The sequence below is a fragment of the Drosophila serrata genome, unplaced genomic scaffold (assembly GCF_035046125.1).
Source record: "Drosophila serrata isolate PLE 108 unplaced genomic scaffold, ASM3504612v1 contig_128, whole genome shotgun sequence".
NCBI classification, from domain to species: domain Eukaryota; kingdom Metazoa; phylum Arthropoda; class Insecta; order Diptera; family Drosophilidae; genus Drosophila; species Drosophila serrata.
The window spans coordinates 152,014-175,595 of record NW_028257026.1 but is presented as its reverse complement, the minus strand read 5'-3'; the positions used below and the strand labels follow the sequence as shown (position 1 = coordinate 175,595).

Genomic DNA, 23,582 nt, shown 5'->3' with positions numbered 1-23,582 from the left:
TTTCGAGGTGTATCATATTGGGTAGGAGTGTTGTATATTAGTCGGAACGGGAAAGATCGGACGACTATATCATACAGATGCGATAGAAACGATCGTTAAATGCAGAGAAAAAGGGGGATACTGAGAATATAAAACATTACATTATGGATGACATGATGGCCTTCTCATCCAGAACAGTTATTTATATGCTCGCCTGATATTTGACTTTGCCGTCATGAGGCGATCGTAACGCGTGGCTCAGGGGTTAGAGCACCCGTCTGCTGAACCGGCTAGCGCGAGCTTAAATTCCGCTCGAGAAAACTTTTTTCTTACTTTATGTTTTAATTTGTTAATTCAATGAATTTTCTTTTAAAAATTGTTATTTCTATTAAAGATTGACCAACACAATTAAAATAAATTAAAAACTGGGGTTAAATAAGATAACAAAATTATAGTACATAAAAAGTACCCAAACTCTCGAAAATATAATTTTAAGTTCATATTAATAGGACTCAATTCTCTATTCCGATTTTCATTTAGACGAATTCTACGTAGTTTAAAGAGCAAAACGTAATATATTTATTTATTTTTTTTTTTTTATTATTTTTTTTTTTTTGTGTTGTCGGACTTTGTGTTAAAAGAAATATCCCGTAAGGGAAATACCTCAGGACAGAATTCTACATTGAACGAAACACTATTCGATTCAGGCACCTGAATATCGCGCGTGCCACTTTGCTGAACCGGGGACGATGCATAAGGCCATCCCTGCTCGACATAGTTTTCTAGGTCCGACTGGGAAGACCCTGTTGCGCCCATATCCATATTTGATGGTGCCGGGTGGCTGAATGGGGTCAAAATCTTAAAGTATAAGGATGACCCGACGAGAAAGTGGGTGAGGCAAACGGTCTGACAGGTGGAAAAGCTGTGGGACGGGGCCAAGCTGGAGGTGGTAGACAGGGAACTAATCCCAACCATCCCAAAAGCAAAGGTACTCTTCCCCATCGCTAATCAAGGGGACCGGTCGTTAAAGCTTCTCTAGCGTCAGAACTCGGGCACCCCAATCGGAGACTGGAAGGTATTGCACATTATGAACCCGTTATCCAAAGAGGGCGGCCACGGCGTGGTCCTCCAGATAAACAAGGCGGCGGAGAACATCCTGTATAGGTGTGGATGTAGGTCAGTGTACGTCTGAAAACGGTGACCTGACGATAGTGCTCAACCCGTCGAGTGGCGTTGAGCCCGGTACCCATGTCCCTAAGAGTGTTGCAGCTCCATCTCCATAAGAGCAAGGTTGCGTCGGCGGAACTCCTCATTGCCATGGATTGCTTTGGGCAATGCCGTCGCCAGACTAAGGGTACTCAAACTACAACGCTTTTTACCCACCATCGGTAAGCAGGGACAGAACCGCCGTACTCGTACGGAAGGGTCTTCAAGCTAACCTTATGTCTCATTACAGCTCGGATGATCTGAATGTGGTGTTGCTTAAAAGCAAGAAGAACCGCCTACTGGTAGCTTCCTGCTACATGGCACACAATAGTCCGGCCCACCAGAAGAACTCAGGAGCCTGGTAGAATCCAGCCCAAAAGACCAGCAACTGCTGGTGGGTGCAGACGCCAATGCGCACCACAGCGTGTGGGGAGGCCCCGATATAAACGACAGAGGTGAGTCACTTTTAGTCTTTAGGAACTTTCGGAATACTAACTGGGGAAAGTTCAAAGAAATGATCGCTTGTAAAATCGCAACTTGTCCGGGCAGTAAAATCCGATGAGGATAGAGAAACATAAGCACAGACGTAATAATGGACCGCCTAGGAGCGACCAACAAGCACCCCGCCATCAACTTCTGGAAAATCTACTTATCTACTAATCTCGAAAACTACTAAGTTGCAGACGGGTACAATTAGACAATCACCGCTTCCATGGTGAAAGTAAGGCGGAGACCTATCGCCCATCCTATGGAATCTAGTAGTTGGCGACCTAATCAAAAGGTTCGAGTGGAAGGCCCCAAAGATAATAGCCTATGTTGACCCTTAGTTCGATTATGGAATCAACACTCAGGGAGATATGTGAGTTTACGGACAAGGTAAGACTCAATATCAATGCGAATAAGACAGACCTCATTCTATTTACCAAGAGATACAAGGACCGCCATGGATCCCCCAAAAAATCAATAACAAATCAATAACCCCGAAAACACAAGTTAAATACCTTGGCACTGTACTGGACAGAAAGCTGGGATGCATACCCAATGTACCAAGGAGGGTGATAAAAGACCACACTTGTGCAATATGCATCCAGAAAGATGCTCAGCAGAGAGAGGAAAAGAGGACATACAAAAAGCTAATGGGAGAATCTAGCGGCAGGCACTGCTCTGCATATCTGGGGCACTGATGTCAACCCCCACAAAACTGCGGGAAAGGCTGCACAACGCCTAGAAGCGATAGGAAGTATGTCGCCACAGGGATACGGGCACAGCTCAATTTTTCAAACCGTGATCGTTTGTTGTCATCTTTCCAAGTGAACGGACGAGTTTTCTGTTAAAGTTTAAAAATAACCCCCGGGGTTAACTTAAATTTTCTATTTTGTGTTAATAACTTCCCGTTCACTTCGCGTGTGCATGCAGCTATTCTGATTTGTGTTTATAATTGGTTTTATTTCCCAATTTAGTTGTGCTGCTAGTGCTAGCTCTTGCATATTTTGCATTTCCTTTTTGTGCCTTCTTCGTTTAGCTTTTGTTTGTGCCGTCGCAACAGGTATTCGTTTTTGCTTTTTATATCCACCGCTCTCCCACTCTCTCGCTTTCGCTGTACCGCTGCACTTCTTATCTTATCTGATCTCCCACGCCCTCCCGCTTTCTCGCTCTCGCTGTGACTCTTCATTTCTTATCTTCATAGCTACCTTCATTCGCCAAAACCTGCAAAATGGCTATTTCTGCAGGTGACCTTACAATCGGCTTCTGGCTGTGCGACAACGTCATGCACGCCAAGTGTATTGGGGTTGCAGCTCGGACGGTGGACGATGTAAGGAAAAACATCGGCCTGCGTTACTGTTGTGAGGCCTGTCGCGATGTAGAAAGGGAAATGACGTCTTTCATGCGGCAAACCAGGGCATTTTAACGAGTTTTCGTAAAACTCTTGATATATTCTTGGCGCTGACCACCCAATTCAATAGCCTTACGCTATTAAATGCGTCTCCTAGGCGCAAAAAAACAGCTATTGGTGGGCAGCACGTAGACGGACCCCAACTACCTGCAATGGGCTCTCAGCAGCATCCTCCCTCGGCACAGCCCTCGACCTCAGCATGAATTCCAAGAGTGCCCGTACCGCCGGTGATTTCCGTTTTGTCCTCTGGGAGGTCGCAAATATTGACCCCTCAAAGTCCCGTGTATACCGATATATCTGCCCAGGGTGTTAGGCTCGGAATACCGGCCGAAAATGGCACGGCAGATAACCAATCTGCCTATTTTTTGGAATCAATCTTCCGCTATTCAGATGGTTTCCAGTAGACTTTTGGATAGAGACCAGTTGGTAGTCCTAGGAGATTTCCACCAATTCTCTCGATGCCCCTACAACATGGTACGCTGGCTTGTTCGACATTTCGCTGTCTCAAGTCAACCATGTGCTAAATTCCTTACAGCGCTTGCCCGATCTTTGCTTCGTCTCTGATCCTGCGAGAGTCAGTTTAGCAAGGGTGGCGCCCCTGACGCAGCCCGAAGATCCTTATCATCCAACTTTCGATGTGACTCTTGATATTGGGTGTGACGTACAGAATATTTCTGATCGTCCAGCCAATAAAGTCCTATGTTTTCGCAAAACGGACTTTGAACGGCTGAATAATTTTATAAAAGAGTTCAATTGGTCCGATCTATACATGTGCACTGACATGGCAGTTGCCGTTGATATTTTCTACAGTGCCATGAATTCATTTTTTACTGAATGTGTTCCGTTATATTATCCGCCAAGCTCGAATAAACCGCCGTGGTTTCCTAAAGAGTTGAGCCGACTTAAAAATAAAAAATCTAGACTGTATGCTAAATTTAAAATCACCGGTTCTCAATCTGAACTTTCATCTTATATATCAGCTCGGTCAAAATTTACCGTGATGAACGCGCAGTGTTATAAAAACTATTTAATTCGTTGTAGGGCCCAGTTCTCACTGGACCACAAACAGTTTTATAATTTTGTTAACACTAAACGTAAGAAAATACTACCGCAAATAATGATCAGGCAATAGCCGATCTATTTTTGCAGTTTTTTTCAAACAACTTATTCAAGCTCTTCGTATTTCACCAGACTTATTCCTACGACATACCCAAATCAAACTTAATTTTTTGTTCTAGCCTAAACGAATGCTCTCTCCTTTTTGATCTTCATCGTGTTAAGCCAGTTTATTCGCCAGGTCCCGACGGAATTCCTGGCTGTGTGCTTAGGTATTGTGCCAACGCCCTGTGCTATCCCCTTCTGAAATTGTTTACCTTGTCCTTGGAAACTTCCCACTTTTGATTTTGAGGAGGGCATTAATTTATGCCACCTATTAAGCGAATTGATTTAGCGAGGGGTTTGTTTTGTGTTGGCGTAAAATTAGTTATGTTTTAATTTGTGTGTGCTTGTGTGTGGTTTGGTTACAAAGTTTTTGTGTGTTTTTAGTTTCAACGTAAGTGAGCGAATGAAACGAGAGAATAGATAAACCAAACAGAAGAGCTGCGGCGGAAGAGCTTTCATGCCGGCTTATGAGGTGGAAAGCTTCTGCCGCAGCTGATCGCTTGTTTACAAATAATGATTTAAAACATTTAATATTAAATCTGCTGCTTCTGCTCCCGACATGCTCCCCCCGCTGGATGCGGCACGCTGCCAGATGAGGTGGTTTCCAGGGGTAGAACAGCTATTTTGCCAACAGCCCTTTTTATTAGGCCAGTGGCTGTCCGAATGACAGCGACACGGGCCACACCGTCAGCTCCATGGATAATGCTCTCCACTCTGCCAAGACGCCATTGAAGCGGAGGGATGTTGTCCTCCTTGAGCACCACAATGCTATGCGGTAGGATGTTGGGCCTTGATGCACGCCATTTCCCACGCTCTTGTAAAAGCGAGAGGTAGCTGGTACTCCACTTCCGCCAGATGATTTGCTGAATTTGGCAAACTCTTTGCCAGCGGCTCAGCCGATCGATGCTGAGGTGCGTGATGTCGGGCTCCTCGATTGTGGCGAAAGAAGACCCAATCAAAAAGTGACCAGGTGTAAGGACATCCAAATCGTTAGGGTTTTCTGAAATTGGTCGAGAGTTAAGCATCGCTGAAATTTCATAAACTAAAGTGCGAAGCTCATTGAATGAGAGAATAGTGTTGCCAACGACCCGATAAAAATGATATTTTGCAGATTTGACGGCAGCCTCCCATAGGCCGCCGAAATGAGGCGAACGAGGGGGAATAAATTGCCATTTGATCCCGATGGAAACGAAGGCCTGCTGAAGATCGCTGTTTTGAGGGTCGGCGAGAAACAGTTGCCTCAGTTCCAGCAGCTCGTTTTTGGCTCCAACGAAGTTTGTAGCGTTATCGGACCGTATTGTGCCAGGCTTGCCCCTTAGGCTTATGAAGCGCTTGAGGGCAGCGATGAATGAAGCCGCAGACAAATCCTCCACCAGCTCCAAATGGCAGGCTTTAGTGGCGAAGCAAACAAATATTGCGATATAGCATTTGACGGGTGGCCGGTTTCTGACTTCAGACTTGGAGTAGAAAGGACCACAGAAATCGATTCCCACTGTGACAAATGGTCGACTTGGCTGCACGCGGTTGGATGGCAAGGGGGCCATGATGTGCTCAGCTAATTTGGGCTTTAATCGAAAGCAGCGAATGCATTTGTTGATAGTGGCGGCGACTATTTTTCGACCACCAATTGGCCAAAACCTTTGCCGTAAGGCCGCCAATAAGCTCTGCGGGCCTGAGTGAAGAAATTTCAAATGATAGTGAGCTATGATTGCTGACGTGACTGGATGATCCTTGGGAAGCAAAATTGGGTGTTTTGCATCATAATCCAATAATGAATTCTGCAGCCGACCGCCAACTCGAATAAGTCCCGATTTATCGCAGATTGGATGCAGCGAGTACAGCTTGCTTTTTGAGGAAATCTGCCTTTCGGATTGCAGGGCCTTATACTCCTCAGCAAAGTTGATGAGCTGGATTCCCTTGATGAGCAGATGCGTGCCTCCCTTGATGTCGTCTACTGTAAGAGGTCCTCGCCGTCGTGGCTCATCCTTGGCTTTTAGCATTAGGAACCGATGTATGTAGCCAAAGACTCGCTGCAGCTTTCCAAAACAATTTTGAAACTTGCAGCCATACGAAATATCCTGGCTTTGCGTCAGCACCAGCGCGAGGCGGCGACGTTCAGGCACATCTACTAGAGTAGGCGTATGAGGCGGCCAGCAAGCTTCGTCTGTCCGCAGGAATGGTGGGCCCTCACGCCACAGCGTCGAATCCAAAAGTTCGAGCGGAGTACATCCTCTAGATAATATGTCAGCCGGGTTGTAGTGGGTCGATATATGATGCCAAGCCATATCCTTGGTCCTTTCTTGAATCTGCGCGATTCTGTTGGAGACAAAAATGTTAAAGTCTGATGGGGCCTGGCGAATCCAAGAGAGCACAATTGTTGAGTCAGACCAACAATGATATGTGCAAGGCTGAGAAATGGCATTAGCGATGTTGTGGATGAGTTCGGATAGCAATAGAGCTGCGCATAATTCAAGTTTGGGTATGGTTATTGTTTTAAGCGGCGAGACTCTAGACTTGGAGCAAAGCAAATGTGATGAGTAGGTGCCCCCTGCTTCGGAGCGCACATAAATACAGGCACCATATGCCGCCAAGCTTGCATCACAAAATCCATGAATTTCCAAAGATGAGTCAGATTGCATGATGAAGCGAGGAAATTTTAAATGGCTGACTGCCGAGATTTGCGCGGAGTGTTCCAACCATAAGGAATGCAAAGATTGCGGCAAAGTCTCATCCCAGTCGAGCTTATCTTTCCACAGGATTTGCAGGAATATTTTGAGCCTGGATATAATGTGCGCTATAAGACCTAGGGGATCGTAGAATTTGGCTACGGCTGATAAAATAGACCGCTTGGTAGCTGGCTTGTCTGCTACATTTCCAGAGAATCCAAAAAGCAAATTATCGGAACTTGTATCCCAGTATAGGCCAAGTGTTTTGGCGACGTCAGTCCCATCATTGAATTTGAGCATTTTCTCGCGATCAGCCTCAAGTTCTCCATCAAGCGCTGCCGGCTCATTGGAGCACCATTTACGAATTGGAAATAGGCCTTTTGCAAGTAACGATTTAACCTGCTGCCGGATATAAACGACCTCTTCGATCGAGTCGCCTCCAGAAATAAGGTCGTCAACATAAAAGTCCCTACGCACGATCTTGGCTGCCACAGGAAAATCCTTCTCCTCATCATAGGAGAGCTGCTGCATAGCACGAATTGCTAGGAATGCAGCAGGCTTAGTGCCATAAGTGACGGTGTCCAGGGTGTATATTTTAATTTCTTCGCTTGGACTATCACGCCAGAGGATGCATTGGAGCAGATTATCAGGTTCGGAGACACGCACACAGCGATACATTTTGCAGATGTCGCCGCATAGTGCCACTTTAAAGAATCTGAACCGAACCAAAGTGCTGAAGATTTTAGGCTGAATGGAGGGACCAGCAAAGAGCAACTCGTTTAAAGAGTATCCAGACGAAGACTTGGCAGAACCATCGAAGACTACCCTGAGCTTGGTAGTCGAGCTGTCCAATTTGTGAACGCAGTGGTGGGGCAAATAATATTGCGGCAAAGCTGACTGCTTGCAAGAGAGCGACATATGGCCTAAATCGATATACTCCTTTATAAAGGCAATATATTGAGCCTTGAGATTAGGATTTCTAGCCAATTTGGATTCCAATGATTTGAATCGCTGCGAAGCACGATGGTATGAATCTCCTAGCATATCTAGACTAGTCTTTGCGGGCAATCGAACTGAATATTGGCCTGACTCAAGCCGAGAATAAGATTGAGCAAATAAATTCTCGCACAAGGCATCCTCATCAGTTGGAGCAGATGACGATCCACAATAGCTGTCAATTTCCCAAAACCGTTTGACAAGGTCCGGCAACGATTCAGGTTCCAATTGTACATCGTGCTCAACTGACAATGCGGGAAGAGAAGAGTGTTTATGGGCCGGCGAAGATATGCCACCGGATACTACCCAACCCAATCTAGTTTTTTGCAAGGAGGGAAGGTGATCGGCCAGCCGTATCTGCCCAACGCAAAGCAGGTCGAAGAAGATTCCAGCTCCTATAAGAATGTCAATCCTTTGACTTTTATGAAAGAGCGGATCGGCGAGGAATAAGTTGTTGGGGATGTTCCATTCGGAAGAGTTTAGGTCGAAATGCGGCTGATAATTTGTGATGGTGCTAGTCATTATTGCAGCGAATGATGTTCGGTAATCTTTGTTGCGAGATTGTACAATAATATCTACCGCCTTATCAGCCATGAGTGAAGACTCTCCTATACCTGAGATGCATGTATTTGAGCGACGAGTTGACAGTTGCAATTGATGAGCGAGTCGAGAAGTAATGAAGTTAATTTGCGATGCAGAGTCGAGCAAGGCTCTGCAGGGCACCATTATGCCGGAACGATTTCGGACATATATGATGGCAGTGGCAAGAAGCACATAATCAGATTGATGATCTACCGAGGCTTTAGGTGGGGGTGAATTTGGCGAAGCAGAAATGAGCGAGGCACTATTTTGAGGAGCAGAAGTGGATGTGGGCTGCGAGGGTGATGAAGCAGGATTTGACTCCAAATGTAGCAATGTATGATGCTTAGAGCGACAATGCCTGCAGTTCCCAGCTTTGCACTGCTGCAGGCTGTGGCCTTTACGCAGGCAATTTAGGCAAAGATGTAGCCTTTTTGCTTCTTTGTAGCGTAATGTGGGACTCAAGGCGATAAATTGTGGACATTTCGAAATAAAGTGATCCTTAGAATCACACAAAATACATAATGAGGTGTAGGATGATGCGGTGCAAGCGTTTTGGACATTTTTATTTATAGTTTTTCCCACCTGGTTGCTAGGTGTGTGGGTTACCATAGCATTTTCAATGTTTTCCATCATCCGACATCTCTTCTCCAAAAAGGCAGCCATATCCGTCCATTTTAGCAGCTTATTGGTAGGCAATCCCTCTTCCCACTTCTCCTGGGTATGCTGATCCAGTTTGGAGGACACCAGGGATATGAGCATTCCATCCGCAATCTCCTGGGTGGTTGCCATTGTGTTAAGGGCTCGCAGATGAGAGTTGATGCCGTCGCTCAATTGCCGCAAACTCCTTGCCGACCCTTTCACCACACTAGAAAGCCTGAAAATAGATCGTATGTGCCCCTGAAAGTGCAAAAGTTTGTTATCAAACCTAGCAGTCAATAGGTCGACTGCCTTCTCATAATTGGCCTCTGTTGGCTCCAGCGAGCGAATTGTGTCTAACGCGGGGCCATCCAAACAGGAGCGTAGATGCTGGAATTTTTCCAAATTGGTCAGGTCCTCGTTGTTGCCGATGACTGTAGTGTACATAGCGTAGAAATCTGGCCAGTCCATATAAGCGCCTCCAAATCGTGGCAGCTTAAACTCAGGCAGCCTAGTGGCCCGAACACCAGCCCTGGAGGTTGAAGCCTGCTCGATGTTGAAATTTGGGAGTGCAGTCGAATTTATCACTGACACTCGGCGGAGTTTTGCTAGTTCGCGAGAGATTTTGGATTTCACCGCACAATAAATGTTTAGAAATTTTGCACGCACATCACTAGCCAGCTCTAGTAGATTGAGCCTTTCGACAGCTGTTTGAGACTTATCAAAATTATCTTGCATTTTTTCAATAAGCTCAAGCCTGACTTGAAGGTCGGCCTCGTCAAAATGAGACGCCTCTTCTGAACCGAAAAAGTCATTTAAAGCCACTAGCTGTCGAAGAACCGAGTCCGCTTTGGCTTTATAAAAGTCAAAATCACTATTGGCCCCGGATGGGCACGCAGTAACCGAATCATTCTCTGCCATTTTATTTTCAAAAAGAGTATTCAAATGTCACCTTGGGCTTGCGACCGATGCAGCTGTACCAAACGCAGAGAATAGAGAACGAAAGAATAGCGGAGCCAAGCTTGGCGTTCACTGACCACGAGCTAACGGTTCTATCGGACCACCAAAACCAACAGCACAAACACAATTTGCACGAAAAGTATATAAAAGGGCTGCAACTATATGCTAGTGCACAAATATATAAAGAGATGCTATGTACTCGAATGTACCGATAAAGTTCAATAGCGATGCAACGATATGCAATTGTATTGTGTGAGCATACGAACTATGTATATAAAGGCACCTTTCACCTTTTATTTTAACGAAAACGATTTTTTACGCGATCACGTCGGGGTCACCAAATGTTTTGAGGAGGGCATTAATTTATGCCACCTATTAAGCGAATTGATTTAGCGAGGGGTTTGTTTTGTGTTGGCGTAAAATTAGTTATGTTTTAATTTGTGTGTGCTTGTGTGTGGTTTGGTTACAAAGTTTTTGTGTGTTTTTAGTTTCAACGTAAGTGAGCGAATGAAACGAGAGAATAGATAAACCAAACAGAAGAGCTGCGGCGGAAGAGCTTTCATGCCGGCTTATGAGGTGGAAAGCTTCTGCCGCAGCTGATCGCTTGTTTACAAATAATGATTTAAAACATTTAATATTAAATCTGCTGCTTCTGCTCCCGACACCCATTATTTGGAAGGAATCGTTTATTATTCTTTTTCACAAAAAAGGTAGCAATTTGGATGCCAGCAATTATAGAGGAATCCCTAAGTTGTCGTCCATCCCTAAATTGTTCGAAAACATTATCACCCCTCACTTACTGCACCTTTGTAGATCAGTTATTTCTCCATGTCAACATGGTTTTATTAAGCGAAGATCAACAACAACAAATCTTTTGGAGCTCTCTTCCTATATTATAAAGGGCTTCCATAATAATTTTCAGACAAAAATAATCTAAACTGATTTCAGTAAAGCATTTAACTGTGTTAACCATTCTCTCCTCGATTTATTGGGTTTTCCAAGTGATCTTCTAAATTGGATCTCAAGTTATTTGAATGGCAGGACGCAAAAGGTCCTCTTTAAGAATAATCTATCCAATGTTCTAAGGGTTACATCTGGAGTCCCGCAAGGAAGCCATTTGGGACCCTTATTGCTTACATTATTTATAAATGACCTACTCAAAGTCTTGACTAACTCCACAGTGCTTATGTACGCGGATGACGTCCAGGTTTGCGTGCAATATAATGACGTTGCCTGCCAGTCGGATTTACAAACAGATCTTAATAATTTTCAAACTTGGTGCCATGTAAACTTATTAAACTTAAATGACACGAAATGCAAGCTAATGACATTCTCTCGTGTCGTTCCTAAGCTTGCGACTTACACGCTGAACTGCTGCTCTTTGCAAAGAATTAATTCTGATGATGATTTTGGCGTCCGCTTGGAAACAAAAACTTGACTTTATTGATCATATTTCGTCTATGGTGAATAGAGCCAAGGGTGTGCTTGGATTTATTAAACGGTGGTGGAAGGAATTCAATGACCCCTATGTCACTAAATCCATATATACTTTTTAGTTCGTTCTATCTTAGAAAATGGATGCTGCGTTTCGCGCCCTCAGTATGACGTCCATAGCAAATGCATCGAGTAGGCTCAAAAGAACTTTTTACTTTTTACTTTTCGCTCTACGCGGTTTAAATTGGGATGCAGACCAAAGATTATCTTCCTACTTAAATAGACTCCCCTTTATAAACTTCCCGTCCTTAGTCAATCGTAGAACGATGCTAGGAATAACCTTTATTTAAAACCTTATCCATATTGATGAGGAAAGTGCTGACTTGTTGAGTCAGCTTAATTGCCACATACCATGTAGAAATATTAGATCCTATATACCATTAGTGTTGCGCCACTGTAGAACCGCCCTCGAACTGCTTGAATTTTTAAAGTCTTATGTGCCAATTATAATGATTTATACACACTAATCTCCAACGTAGATACCCTTCCCAAACGGTTCTATAGTAAACCAAAACTGTACAAGCAATAATTAAAGTTAAAAATTGTACTATGCAAATAAATGAGTTTATATGAGTTATTATTCTTGTTTTTGTTGACCGATTTTTATGAACATTTTTTTTTTATTGAATAAATTGATTTATTCAAAAACAAACAGAAAACGAAAACAAAAGATAAAAGATAATTAAAAGCAAAAGAAAATATGTCTATTTATTTTGGATATAGCTTTATAAACTCAATTCCAAACAATTGAAAGCCTCCATCGATACCTATGCAAATTTATTTAAGTATTAATAAAGAAACTTATGAGATTTTCACAAAAAATATTATTTAATTTTAATAGCGATAAAAATAAAGACGAAAACAAATTATGTGTAAATATTATACTGTAGGTGCATCATTGTATTCTTTTAGTTATAGCACTTTTCGATTAACCGTTAACTTTCGAATTCCTTTTTGCCTCGCTTCTGCATAGATCAAGCTACGCAATAAAGAACATTTCAGGGAAAACGGTCAACAACAACAAGAAAAACAACTAAAAGAAATTTGGCTATGAAAATGGTCGAAGTGTAAATACTTTTGACTGCCTTTGTATATTAACAACAATATTACAAAAATAGAACCATACATACAAACTAAAAAAAAATTATAAATTCACATGAAAAATACAACAACTTATTTCAAATTATTTATATCGCATAATTTGCAATTACAATAATAAGTTTAATCCTGTATCTAAGCTATAAATTTAAGAAACTTATTGTTAAGTACACTAAGCAAATGATAAACATCCGAATATAGCACAAAATATGGCAAGCTGTGGCTGTGGTGAGGACTAGAGCTGATGATTCACCGGAAACCTGACATGACAAGAGTAGCCCATGGGAACGGCCTGACCGCTCGCTGGAAGAACTTAAAACGCTAGTGGAGAGGAAGAGTGATTATTCTAAACTGGACGGCAGAGCAGAACGGAACGCACATCGAGAAATACCTAAAATTAAATATTGACAGAAACCCAAATATTAATTCCCTTGAAAAGATTAACGCATTTAAAACTAACTCCAACAAATTGAATTTACCTGTACGCATCCGGATGAAAAGGATTATCATCAGGTGACTCCTTAATAGGTCACCTTAACTGGAGCCAAGCACAAAATAATAAGAAAAATTGAAGAAAAAAGTGCAAAAAATATACACCAAGAAAAGTAAGTTAAAAAAAAAAATTAAAAGAATACAAAGAAAGTGAAAATAGAATCAAAATTATTGGCAATTACCTACTGCGATGGTTTTCCGACCGTTTATCCGCGAGTGCAAAATGTTGCGTGGTAATAAAAAAAAATCTATTATCCACAACGGCGGCTTGCCGACGGTACATCCGCGAATGTTAAAATATTTAGTTGCGGGCGACAAATTAATATAAAAAAAGGACAAAAAAAAAAAAAGCCTAGTGGATTGTATGTGAACCCGTAAATTAGTAGGCGTTAGCTAATCCGGAACAATTCGGTCCATCGCGCACAGTGCCAACCTCTTTCGATCGTTGCTGATAGTCGTGGCTTGATCATTTACTCTAGTAGGCTTTCGGTAGTGTCAAGCATACATAGTGGTCGATAAGCTGATGGGGTTAGCCCTTTGCCCTTACTTATCAGAACTAATCATTGCCTCTTCCAGATGTCGGGGAATTTCCCACTGGTAATGCAAGCGTTATACATATCCAGCAAGTTTTTCGGGTCTATTCTCCGCGATCACTCTCTGATAGGATGTTGTCAGGCCCTCGAAAAACTAAAGTTTTTTGTCTTTATCATCAGAATTCGTAATTGAATGAGTGGAACAATACACAAAGAAGCGGACGAACACATCCTGTGACAGGAGTAAGTGAAACGTTTTCTACTATTCTATAATCCTCCGTTATTTTTTTTAATAGCTTTTTGTTTTTGCAATTTGCAATTATAAAGTAAAATTTTTTTCCTCCTCAGTCTTTTGCGAACTTTTCACAAAAGACTTTTGTACCCAGTCCCTAAGTATCGATTTTTGGGTGATATTGGAGCAAATTAAGGAGACTCTCAACAAGTTTTACAACGGGCTTATGGCTTCGCTTGAGCAGTTAATGGGAGCAAAGGAACATATAAAAAAAATATGCAAGCGAGTAGAACTCTTGAGCTAGACTACGAGAGCCGTAATCCGATTATAAGCCAATTCATTCCATTGATTTGCTCAAAGACCGAAGACGAGCTAAAGCAGACAGTTACATTACCGGATTGTGTCAAAGACCTCCAGACGTTCGAACGCGAGCCCTAAAGGTACGTGTCTTGTCTTAACAGGGCACAGTCCATTTTTAACGATTATGACGATATTAGAGGTAGGCCTTTACACTGGGCCATTCCGATTTGGCACTTGGTTCCTATAGTGTCAAGCAGGATGACTGGCGATAAACGGGACGTGAGAACTCTAGATTACAAGCTTAGCCAGCTCAGGCAGGGTAGCAAAACTACAGAGGAATATTACATAGAGAAAAACAAGAATTTTTCTCTTATTTTCAGCAAGTTAAAAGTGGGAGACCGTGCCGCTGACGTAAGAGGTGCAATGATCGAAACACATATTGAAAAGACTTTTGACGTTTTCATAAGAGGATTAAGTCGTGATGCTTCCAAGCTACTACTTATACGTGGTCCGAAGACTCTGCCAGAAGCATTTTCATTCTGCCTGGAACTTCAGAATGTCTCCTATAGAGAAAACCCCGTCCGAGGTGGTTTTGGAAACAGATTTAACTCATTTTCCAAATTGTACCACCCAACGGGCGCACCTTATTGTGGGTATACTGTTCCAATGCAACGATTCTCGTCGTCATTTCAACCACCCATTAAAACACCAATAGCAATGGGCTACGGTAATGGTTCCCCTGGAAAATCGCGAGCTTCCCTATGGTTTCAGGGGCCTCGACCACCTATCAAAATCAAGTCAAATCGATCAGGGCAGTCCTACAAATCTGGGTTTAGCGCACGCCGCGAAAATAATTTCGGTACCAGGCCCGCCCTGAGCATTTCCTATGGATCAAACCGTTTTAGGAAGCCACCAATTAACACCCCTTAGTCTCAGAAAAACGGCTGCCAAGTTGAGTACGTCGAGTGTATTAAAAATACTGGTGCAGAGTATGGTCCGTCAGTACAAGAAATCGATAGTGAGGGTACCGCATGGCTCGAAAACACCGATGAGTTGTATCTAGCATACCATACATAGAAAATTGTACAAAAAAATAGGGCTAAGCTAAGTTTCTTATTGACACCGGCGCAAAAAGAAACTTCATCAGCCCAGATATCGCCCGACCTAAATTCCTTTGACGGCATCATTGAAGATGTTACCCTTAAATATACGAAAGCTCTAATCGATAGAGAGAATATCATTCTATTGATATCCCTCGGGATCAAATTGCCTCTTATTGTCGAATATACCTCCGATATTTACCCGTTAATAGATGCTGAACATTCTGATGGTATTAAACAAGCACTGGAAAAATTGCTTGAAGACTACATATGCCACACTTTTCCAGTCGCTTCACCAGGGGAACGGGCGCATACTATCGTAAAAGCAGAAATTCGCCCAAGCACCCAAAACCCTATATTTACTCGAAATTTAGCCATAACCTGTTAGCATGAGATGAACCCAGGAACTTCTGAACGGGGGTATAATATGATCATCTGCTAACCCTTATAACTCCCCCCTCAGGGTAGTGCCCAAAAAACCAAAGCCAAATGGGGAGAAGCAGTATGGCATGGTCATCGACTTTAAGCGTGTAAATGCAATTACTATATCGGAAACACACCCCATTGTAGTATGCCCTCATATTGAATACCCACTGTACCGAGAGTACTTAAAGAGTACGCACTGTTACACTTTGTTGCAGTGTCTACAAAATTCAAGGTCCCGGTCATAAACCCTAAATGGCCGAAATATGAACCGATCGCTATGGCTTAGCCCGCACAAAGAAAGTGCTAGCGTCGGCATAATTGTAACACAAACAGACTACATGTGCATATCTCTCGCGCTCCAACTTAAGAGAGCATAGCCTATATACATAAGTATATACATTCATAGCATCTCTCTGCCGCCGCCTGCGAGCAGCGCAGCAACGAGACTTAGCCTTAATTTGAATTAAAGAATAATGTAAAAATCAGAGATTCTTCGATCGTTGGAGCGGCACCATTGCTGTTCCAAAACAAATAAAGAATCTAAGAAACTAAACTATGATTTTAAAACTTTATGGCGACCGTGACATGGTTAAAATATTATCTTCTGAAAACGAAACGACTGTTCACTGCGGACAAACTATACCAGCAGACACCCATCGTTGAGGAAGAAATCAAAGAAAAAATAAATAAATCTGAGTGAGTAGAGTGTGATGGGACGGGCTGGTGTCAAACATAAAATAGAATATAAAACATAAAACATAGAATATAGAATCTATACATCTATACAATATATATAACGAGGAAAGGTTAGATTTTTTGTTTGTTTGTTTGTATGAATTGAATAGGCTCCGAAACTATTTGGCAGATTTGAAAAATTCTTTCACTGTTGGAAAGCTACATCATTCTTGAGTGACATAGGCTATATTTCATTAAAAAAAAAATTGGCATCCTTACTAAAATTACGATAACGTAATCCAAGGTGTTAAAAAAAAAAAAAACTACCTTACATCTACCGCCCTCTACAGGCAGCCAGCTGAATCAAAGCATTTCCTGTCTAACATTCAAAACATATTGAAATAAGGAATTGGAGATAAAAATTTTATTTTTTTGTTCAGGTTCAGTAAGAAACGAAGTCATGCCACCCAAGAAGTTGAGTTTGGGTCGTCGTACTCGCAATACAGAAGCAAAAAGACGTAAGATTACGAATATGACTGACGAAGAACGGGCCTCCATCCGAGAGACTGAGCGGCTGAGAGCAATGCAGATGCACAACGAAGAATCAGCAGAAAGACGAGCAGATAGGCTTGAGAGAAAACGATTGAGAGTTAGGCATTCGCGTTCTGCAGCAATCGATTTGATTCACTCTCAAAATAATGAACGCGACAGGGCAAGGGTAGCTGAAGCGCGTTTACAGCTTGCAGAAGATCAAAACCTGCAATACAATCGTCTTGCATTCAGATATAATCCAACTATTGATTACAGCTCGAATCGAATTCCGTATTGGCCGGATGCATCAGGTCTGCATATACTGTCAGGCCTCTTCGATTGAATCAGACGAAACTTCGGTTCAAAGAATATATCCATTTGCGGGATGCTGTGATGAATGACCGTAATACAACCAACGTTGGAAAGCTCACGATTTTGCCATCCTCATACATAGGTAGTCCACGCCACATGAATGAATATGGTCACAATGCCATGGCATATGTTCGTTGCTACGGCCGTCCAGACTTATAAATCACCTTCACATGCAATCCAGCTTGGGACGAGATAGTACAGCTGTTATATCCTGGACAATCGTATAGGGATAGGCATGACATCACAGCCCGTGTTTTCAGACAAAAGCTCAAGTCACTGATGGATTTTATTGTGAAACATGGAGTTTTTGGATCTGTGCGGTGCTGGATGTATTCAGTAGAATGGCAGAAGAGAGGATTGCCGCATGCGCACATACTGATTTGGCTGTATGATAAAATTACTCCAGATGAAATCGACGATGTTATATGCGCTAAGATTCCATGGGCCGAGGTTGATACGGATTTGCATGAAGTTGTCATCAAGAACATGATCCATGGCCCATGTGGTACCCTCAACCCATGTTCACCATGCATGGTAGACGGGAAGTGTTTCAAGCGATATCCTCGAGCATTTACAGCCAACACCGTAACAGGGGACGATGGATATCCTCTGTATAGGAGACGGTCAACTGAAGATGGAGGGACTTCGGCAAATTTAAACATGAGAATTGGTGATATTGAGGTAGACAATCGTTGGGTGGTTCCATACTCACCACTATTGTCAAAATCATACAAAGCGCACATCAACGTAGAATATTGCAATTCCGTGAAATCGATTAAATATATCTGCAAGTACGTGAATAAAAGCAGCGATATGGCAGTTTTTGGTGTTCAGGCAGAAAATGGTGACAACAATGCAGTACGAGTTGTCGATGAAATATCTCAATAACATATCGTTCCACATTCATGAACGCTATCCAGCTTTAGTTCACTTGGCAGTCCGTTTGGAGAATGGTCAACGTGTATATTTCACAGAAAGAAATGTGCAAGAAAGAGTCCTAAATCCGCCAGCGACAACTCTGACTGCCTTCTTCACCTTATGCCAGGAAGATGATTTTGCCAGAACCTCGATGTATTCAGAAGTGCCCTCTTAACCATAATATGCCACAGAGAAACGTGGCAGGGTATGAATGTGTTAAAATTAAATCTAAATTTAATGTTTAATGCCCGTGCGAAGCCGGGACGGGCCGCTAGTATAGAATATAAACATAAAAAGAATAGCGCACTTAAAGTTTCTATTATTTACAAATGAACCACCCCCGTTATGGGCCACAGCTCTAAAACTACAAAGTGAGCTTGATTTCTTAAAATCAAAAATAAATAAGCCCAAAACACCGATCACAACTCACTCAGTAATAAGATCCATAAACAAAAGTAAAATTAATCCTGCATCTCCTAAGGAAGTACCGGAAGTGCCCTGCCGACTGCCCAGGGCCGCTGAACAGCGTGCATTGCAAATATAAATGCACAAAGAAAGACGATTAGTGTGAGAGGCACCGCCCCTTACACCTCCGTGGGAGAAGTTGCCTGTGCGCAGCCAGCACCGGTACCGCCTGAGACCCTAGGCCCACAACAGCAGCAGCAGCAGGTGTAAAGCGTGGGAGGCACGACCACCACCTGCGCCATCGAGGGAGCGTCAGCGTAGCCAAACCGGCGACGACCAGCTGACGTGGTCTGCAGCGGCTCAGACCAAGGAGAAGGAAAGAAAGCGCATAATTTTTTTAATTTACCAATGCACTGTGTTGCATATTTTTTTTATATTATATAATATAATTTGTAAAATGAGCGGAACCTTTTCTGTCCAATTAGTCGTGTAGCACATAAATCTATACAAAACAATAGGTAGGAAACCTGTTAAAATAGATGAAAAGTAATGCAATAAACAAATTGTCCATAGAAAATTATATTAAGCATAATCATAAATATAGCATAAAAGTATATATACCATCCACGAAATTGACGTTGGATATAAAAACAGTGGATTCCACTGCCAATGTCATAAATAAAGTACAGTCAAATAATATTGATTTATATTGGGTACATATACTTTTAATAGTCATTGTTGTTATAATATGCGCAATTTTTTTTTATAAAATATATAAGTTGCATAACAGATGTTTAAAAAAGAAATACATGAGCCGGGCAAATGACCTGGATAAAATTTAAGCAGCAAACTAAAATAAAGAGCACAAACAACATTGACACGAAATTGTCTACACTTAAATTTTAATAAAATGTAATAAAAAAAAAAAATAAATACAAATAAATATATAATATAATCAAAATATAATATAATGTTATTAAATAAGTAACGACATGGAAATGAAATAAAACAGAATAAAGAAAATTTTAAACAATACGTATGTATATTCAAGTATGGATACACAAGAGCCATAAGCAAAACAGTTCAGAGTTCAGCAGTTAGTATCTACAACTCTTGTTAGTTTATTTAACTGTCATGCCTCACCATTGCTTCACTGCATTGCATACCATATCCATAATATAATGGAATGGAATGAAATATTAAAGGAGATATCAAATATTAAAGCAGAAATTGACAAATCCCATAAGCCACTACCCAATATAGACCGATACAGAAAACCACAGTTAGAAAACACGTAGAAATATTAGTTAAATGCTTTAATGAAGCACGAATACTAATATATGAACATAGAGATAGGTTTAATCAAGATCGTTGGTCTCAAGTATTAAAGTTTTTGATCAGACTAAGAACCAATTTAACGACCAGAAAAGTTTAAGCTAGATATATCTATACCTAATATACTTAACACGTCAGTAATAACTGAAACTGGTGAAGAACCAGAATCAAAAACAGTTACTAATATTGACCAAGAGGATTTGGAAGAGGAAGATACAAATAATCTCAATATCTATATTATACATTATTGTCTATATTATTGTCTGAATTGGACAATTCAGATTCAATTCAATGCAGATTCAGACACTAGCTCGAGCATATTTGAAAAGTTTATTACAATGGCACAGTCAAATACTGATTTTATCAACACTGCATCAAAGCTTATACCAGTTTTTGATGGCAAAGCAGAAAATTTAACAAGTTTTCTCGATGCATTGAAGATCGTAGAATCAATAAAAGGTGAACACGAAGAATTAGCTACTTTAATAATAAAAACAAAGCTAAGGGTTTTGTCGACAGAAACCTAGTCGGAAATGAAACTACTATATCAGAAGTCATTTCCAGACTAAAAAGCAATGTCAAAGGCGAAACTGTAGAAGTTTTATCAGCTAAACTAATGAATCTACAGCAACGCAACAAAACTGCTTACCTTACCTTACCTTACCTTACCTTACCTTACCTTACCTTACCAATATACATCAGAGGTTGAGCTCTAGAAAGTGCGTACATAGCGAACGGCCTAACCCTTGAGTTAGCCAGAAGTTATTCTACACAGTCAGCAGTTAAGGCAATGACAAAGAATTGCGCAATTGATAAGGTAAAACTTCTTATGCAAGCTGGCACCTTCAACACCACGAATGATGCCATATCCAAGTTCGTAAATAGTTGCACGGACGCAACTGGACAACCAAATACTGTTCTTTATTATAAAAATTATCCACATCGTGGTGGTAACTGCGGACGTGGAAATTTCAGAGGAAACTTTCGTGGTCGTATTAATTATTACAACAACTACAACAGTGCCAATTATAACAATAATGGAAGAGGTCGTGGTAACTCATATCTAGGCACAATAACATCAATAATTATGTGAGAGTAGCCCAAAATACATCGGGAAACTCTCAAGACCCTTTAAGTGTAGAGAATGTAGAACAGTAGAGAATGTAACTGTTCACGCAATTAATCTTAGTCAGGATATATTTGTTACTGGTGTTTCTAGTAGACACGGGTGCAGACATTTCAATAATCAAGGATAGTTCTGATGTCTATCATGACATAAACCTTAACTATATAATAGATATAAAAGGAATAAGTCAGGAGATTACCAAAAGGATTAACCTCTATTGAGGTACAGACAACTAAATATATAATCCAACACGACTTTCATATCGTGGATTTACACTTTGCCATTCCATGCGATGGCATATTAGGAATCGACTTCATAAAGAAATACAACTGTAAATTAGACTTCAAGCCATCTGAAGATTGGCTTATAATCAGACCCGATAACCTTAAATTTCCAATTTATGTGCCAATAGCATACAGTTCTGGCAACAACTCAATACTTCTGCCAGCAAGATCCCAAGTTATTAGAAAAATTCAACTAAACTCCCAAGAAGACAGTGTACTGATTCCAAACCAAGAAATTAAACATGGTATTTACATAGCCAGTACTATAGCAACAACAAAAAATGCATTCATAAGATTACTTAATACTATGTAACGGAACTGCCTTAGGATACCGATCTAAATGCTCCCAATGATCCTGTCGAGCCGCTGGAAGCCGGGAGGAGCTCTCCATATCCTTGGGTGGTGTTGCATTTCGGCTGAGAACCGACTGAAAGGCTGTCGATACATCGATAGGGACAGGTAGAATTGGTAGGACTAGGAGGGGGGCGAGGAAAATAAGCGAACCGGGAAGTTCGAAAGCGGCCTAAGAGAAAAGGTTCTTGCCCTTTCTCTCGGCAAAGGCAATGAAGGAATAGGAAAAGTAGCGGCTGGACCTCTGGAACAGATGGAAGAAACCGGGGCTATAAATGGAGGTGGTAATGGAAAAAACCCGGCAGAACAGAAAATTCGTGGATGAAAACGTGTGCGACGGATTTCGCGAAAAAGTCGAGAAAAAAGGAACGTGACCACGAGGAAAAGGTGGACGACGTGACCGATCGCCGCCTCCATTCCATAGCCCAGAGCCGCCTCAGTGCCGCCGCGTCAGAGCCGCCTGAGTTCCGGTCGCCTCAGTGCCGCCGTCTCCATTCCGCCGCCTGAGTTCCGTCGCCTCCATTCCGCCGCCTGAGTTCCGTCGCCTCAGTGCCGCCGCCTCCATTCCATAGCCCAGAGCCGCCTAAGTGCCGCCGCGTCAGAGCCGCCTGAGTTCCGGTCGCCTCAGTGCCGCCGTCTCCATTTCGTCTCCTGAGTTCCGTCGCCTCAGTGCCGCCGCCTCTATTCCGTCGCCTCTGTGCCGCCGCGTCAGTGCCGCCGCGTCAGAGCCGCCAGAGAGCCGCTACACCGCCTAAGCCGTAGAGCAGTAGCCGAAGCCACCTACTTTCGACGAGGACGTGACCAGTAGCCGCCGTAATGGCCCTTAGCCGCCGACGCGTTGCCGGAGCTATCACCGCAGTAGCCGGAGCCGCGCTTGCCTCCGCCTCACGTGGCCGGAGCCAACACCGCAGTAGCCGGAGCCGCGCTTGCCGCCGCCTCACGTGGCCGGAGCCAACACCGCAGTATCCGGAGCCGCGCTTGCCGCCGCCTCACGTGGCCGGAGCCAACACCGCAGTGGCCGGAGCCATCACCGCAGTAGCCGGAGCCGAAGCCGAAGCCGCCGCAGAAGCCCAGAGCGCTGCCAGCTAATCCGGTGAGTCCGTTCCGGAAAGGACCAGGACAAGGGGGTTGGTCATATAGTTTAGTTAGTTAGTTTAGTTTGCTGTTTAATTTATGATAATCTTAAGAGTTTTGTGTCATACTCGTTCCTTACCCGCGTTCTCCGCTCGACCGTATCCTGGGTCCGGGGTAAGTGCAACACGAGCGCTGTGATCCAAGGGGAACGCAGTAGAAGCCGGTCGTTTTCTCTTTCTTGTTTTTTTTTTGTTGCGAACACCCATACCCCTATATTTCTCTTGGAGCTCCAGCAGGGATTAGCGAACAAAAGAGGAAAACGTAATTTTGTGGCCGATTGAGGCCGAATCTTTGAAGGCTTCTCCTCCTGGAGTTTTGAGTCCCCAAACGAGGCAGCCTTGGCGCAAGCGCATCCCTGGCTAAGGCCACGCTCTTGCCGGGAGTGGGGTGATGACCTCAGCAAGAAGGACTGTACTTTTGTAAATATCAATTAAAATAAAATAGTATCATGAAAATTGAGTAGACCAGTTTACTTGGGGGAGATGAGTAGGTCGCCAGACCGCCTGGAATAGTCTCTGGTCCGCCGGAGATGGGTGATGCCCCAGGAGGCATCACAGGATGGGTGGGGCGTCGTGGCTGTAACACCAATGCCACCAATTTGTCTCAGCCGTGTCCGTCCGTCTATATTTGATTGTTTATTTACCTTTTTTCTGTTTTTGTTGTACTTAGTGATGAGAGTTGTGTTTCGTGAGAAGT

General features: G+C 42.6%; 2 protein-coding genes, 1 long non-coding RNA gene and 1 pseudogene across 5 annotated transcripts in view; 2 read left to right on the top strand and 2 right to left on the bottom strand.

The window, feature by feature from the left end:
- The window catches only part of LOC110180226 (uncharacterized), a 37,757-nt gene extending 18,066 nt beyond the window's left edge, over window positions 1-19,691 (top strand). For both annotated transcript variants that reach the window (XM_086826069.1, XM_086826068.1), the window contains one exon: window positions 12,874-19,691. The gene's annotated coding sequence lies outside the window, so the exon portion shown is untranslated. The remainder of the gene's footprint in view (window positions 1-12,873) is intronic.
- The window catches only part of LOC147644614 (uncharacterized), a 212,046-nt gene that overhangs the window by 56,988 nt on the left and 131,476 nt on the right, over window positions 1-23,582 (top strand). For both annotated transcript variants that reach the window (XR_015270188.1, XR_015270189.1), the window contains 2 exons: window positions 621-1,367; window positions 1,436-1,640. This is a non-coding gene — a long non-coding RNA (uncharacterized LOC147644614). The remainder of the gene's footprint in view (window positions 1-620; window positions 1,368-1,435; window positions 1,641-23,582) is intronic.
- LOC147644617 (uncharacterized) overlaps window positions 1-23,582 on the bottom strand; it is a 323,333-nt pseudogene that overhangs the window by 288,602 nt on the left and 11,149 nt on the right.
- Window positions 4,774-10,355, bottom strand: LOC147644618 (uncharacterized). Its single transcript, XM_086826066.1, has 2 exons — window positions 9,410-10,355; window positions 4,774-9,358 (listed from the first exon to the last, which is right to left on the bottom strand). Exons 1-2 carry the CDS (start codon window positions 10,039-10,041, stop codon window positions 4,774-4,776), a joined length of 5,217 nt encoding a protein of 1,738 aa, XP_086682192.1. The 5' UTR covers window positions 10,042-10,355.

Coding starts and splice junctions, on each gene's coding strand:
- LOC147644618 (XM_086826066.1), bottom strand. CDS start 10,041: ATGGCAGAGAATGATTCGGTTACTGCGTGCCCATCCGGGGCCAATAGT. Junction 9,359..9,409: donor GTCGACCTATTGACTGCTAG/GTTTGATAACAA, acceptor ATCTATTTTCAG/GCTTTCTAGTGTGGTGAAAG.